Raw genomic sequence first — 3,430 nt, forward strand, 5'->3', positions numbered from 1 at the left:
ATATTCGTGACCCTAGAATCACAATTTCCTTATTTCTCGTCTGATCAATTATTGATTAATTTCTAATAATCAGAGGTCTACCATAACATGAAAGATAGAGTTTTGGAGACATGTTTAACCGAGGATATGAGCTAAATAATATTCTGGATTCTTGTGCTTTTGTCGTCCTGATTGAGTACAAATCTGCCCCGTTCTGATTCTAATCATCTAATGTAGGGTAATAATAATCACCCTTACTATATTGCTCGTTTATGTTCTCCTATGTTCTTTTCCTCTTCCTTATTAGCTAAGTAGTAACATCACATGAAAGCAGTACAAGAGTGCCCTCCACTGGTGAAACATCGTACTGTAAAAAAACAACAACACATTTCAATTCACAATCATTTATTTTCTCCTCTGCAAAGACTCCATCCGAAGTTAAAAAGTGGGAACAATACAAACAACATGTACAGTGCTTTGCTTTCATCGAGTAAACCTACATCTCTGACTGTGTGTGAAGCTACATTATACAAATACATTTAATCGTTTTTTGACATTCTTTCAAGTGAGTTCCAGGAACGTTTTAAAACTCAAAGCCATGATGGCAAGAGCAAGTCGAGTTCATTAAAAAAAAAAGCCACAAAAAAAAAAGACAGTTTTTCTCTCAGTCCGCTGCAGAAGAGTTACAAACAGGGAGGGGTTATGCAATGAAATCATACAGTATGGTATACTAAATTCTGATTTATTGCTACGGATTATAGCCCAGTTTGTTCTTAATATTGCATTTTGCACAAGTCATCTCTCTCTGTCTCTAGTAGTTGTTATAAGTGGATATGGAAATCTATATATCTATGAATGTGTTCATCAATGATTCCAGCTATTGATTGAAGTGTTTATGTTGATCTGCTTGCAGAGTCAAATAAAGTTGTATTGATTTGAATTGCAACCCCTTTACGATAAAGAGTGAGCAGCGTAGGTATATTTGTCACTCTTACCATGATTATCCTATTTACAATATATTAAAAAAAGGCAAATCTGTATCTGGTTTAAAAAATGTAAAACTAAAAAGGATTGTGGGCCAATGCCTCCTATACATTGTCTGCGTTTACCCAATATTGATTGACCTGCTCCAGCCCTGATGTTGGCAGTGGAGGACAGGAAATACATTCACTCAAGTCCTTAAGTACAACTTTTTTTCTATATATATATATAATATTTCCATTTTCTGAGACTGTATTCTTCTACTCTCCTGCATTTCAGAGGCAAATATTGTATGTTGTACTGCCTAACAAGTGTTTGATAGCCTCAATTACTTCAATTCAAATTACATCAATCTACAAAATAATCATTAAATAATTCATCATGAACTTTATTGATCCCATGGTGAGATATAAGCTACCTTTATTTATTAAATAATGTATATTCATCTGATATGGGCCACTTTGCACAATGAGTACTTTAATATACTCTTATTTGGAGGCTCATACTTTGACTTAAGTTTTGAATTCAGACCTAGTAATAGAGTACTTCTACACTTGTATTGCTACTTAAGTTAAATATCTACTCCTTCCTCCTCTGGATGTTGATTTGGGAAGTTGTTATGGCAAACAGATGTTGGACTGTCCCGGTCTCTGTGATGTGAAACACCTCTCCTCTTTTTAAGCTGTGGAGGGTTTTTAACACAGGGTCTGTTTTCTGGGGCAGATATCAGCCTGAATCCTCCGCGCTGTCCTTCACCTGCTCCTCAGATCCCTCCGCCTCGCAGCTGTCCGTCTCCTCCTCTATGGCGAAGCGCGTGTCCGCGGAGGAGCACTGGGAGCTCACGCTGCTCTGCTCCGTGCACACCGTGCACGCCAGCGGAGACTGGGGAACGCCCTCGTAGTGGAGGTGTCTGAAGTGGTTCCCACAGAATGGCACGTGGTTCCCGCAGAGAGGCACTTGCACCGCGGGCAGCTCCGGGACCGCGGGCTGAAAAGTAATGCTGTTTTTCTTTGGGAGCGCGCCCCACTCTCGCTTCTCCTCTTCGTGCACGAGGCGCGTGAATATGTTGGTCCTCCTCTTCTCTCTCCTTTTGGAGCGGAAGTAGACGAGCATTATGCCGAAGAGGAAAATCCCGTAGAAAGACATGACTATTAAAATGTACAGGTACGCGTTCCCATTGCTCTGCTCCTCGTGGGAATGCGCGCTGCTCTGCGTGCGCAGGAAGAGCAGTTTGGGAGTCAAGGTGGAGTTTTCCTTGTGCTCCATTTCTCTCAGCGAAGTTTATGTGGAGGACCTAGATTGGACACAAAAAGAAAGAAAAGTACATCCATAAATATGAGGATTGTTTCCACCTTTACGCACGCGTTACGCACGCGTTGTGCACGCGTTACGCACCGCATTTTGAGAGTGGAGTTTGGCTGTTCAAAGGATTGCAAAGTGATGAAAAGTATGGGGAAAAAAGTTTGTTATTATTATACAACCACAACTTTTTATGTTTTGGATAAAAAGATAACTTGCTTCCCCTAATTATTAATCAACATTTGACTTTGCTTTTATTTGATTTTAGCAAATGGCATTCAATGCACAAAGTTTATGGTTTATGACGTTACAAATAAAAGTAACGTTGAGTCTGAATATATCACCTTGCTGAACCCTAAGGCATGTTGCAATGGATGAAAAATATAATGCAGAAAAAAGTAATTCAATGCCTCAACGATTTTGCAAATGACACTCAATGCAGTTTATTGCTTTACAAACATTTCACATTGTGAGTATATTCTCAAGTGTGCATGATTAGACTTGAATAAACATCTTCTCTTTCTTCTGACAATAGATTCTAACTTGTTTTAATTGTAAAGTGTTGTACTTATGTTTTAATTTGGCATTCAATTGTTTAAAAAAAGTTACCAAAAGTCCACACAATAAAACTGAAGTCAATGTAAGACTAAACAAAAACACAATCCTATAAGCTGTGTACTCACCAGACTGAAGAGTTAAATCTCACGTGAACTTTCCCCACTTGTATTTCTCGCAGCTCTCCTTGAGTTTTGGCAGCAGTGCTAAATGGTTGCAGTTATTTATACGGAGTCCCTTTGGTGTCATGAGTCACATGACCAACTGTATGCTGGTCCTCTGTCTGTGGACGCCGTGCGGGGAGCATATGTGCAAAGGAAAAGAAGAAAAATTAAAATGCAGCGTCTCTTTTAAACATCATTCACGCCTCCAGGGGGTTGCAATGAAATCATCGAAACCCCGAGAGTATACGAGACTGACCAGCAGAAAGAGACCCGAGGGGATGTGATGGAAAAGTACATTTCAAGGAGAAAATGTTTATAAACTTAATTATTAATCCTGGACTGTGTGAGGATGCATGGTCATATCTACAAATTCCACACTGGACCAGTCTCTTTATGTTTTAATAAATACATCTGATCTCCTCATGTCAATTCCTTTCCTCTATACCAGGGGT

The 3,430-nt window shown here is 39.4% G+C and overlaps 1 protein-coding gene across 1 annotated transcript; it reads right to left on the bottom strand.

Annotated features, from left to right (window-relative positions):
- Nucleotides 1-378: 378 nt before the first annotated feature.
- Nucleotides 379-3,109, bottom strand: kcne4 (potassium voltage-gated channel, Isk-related family, member 4). The gene is made up of 2 exons (XM_010785723.1): nt 2,943-3,109; nt 379-2,254 (listed from the first exon to the last, which is right to left on the bottom strand). Exon 2 carries the CDS (start codon nt 2,224-2,226, stop codon nt 1,687-1,689), a length of 540 nt encoding a protein of 179 aa, XP_010784025.1. The 5' UTR covers nt 2,227-2,254; nt 2,943-3,109; the 3' UTR covers nt 379-1,686.
- Between the last annotated feature and the right edge of the window lie 321 nt (nt 3,110-3,430).

The sequence above is a fragment of the Notothenia coriiceps genome, unplaced genomic scaffold (assembly GCF_000735185.1).
Source record: "Notothenia coriiceps isolate Sejong01 unplaced genomic scaffold, NC01 NC01_scaffold00000930, whole genome shotgun sequence".
Lineage (NCBI taxonomy): Eukaryota > Metazoa > Chordata > Actinopteri > Perciformes > Nototheniidae > Notothenia > Notothenia coriiceps.

Coding starts and splice junctions, on each gene's coding strand:
- kcne4 (XM_010785723.1), bottom strand. CDS start 2,226: ATGGAGCACAAGGAAAACTCCACCTTGACTCCCAAACTGCTCTTCCTG.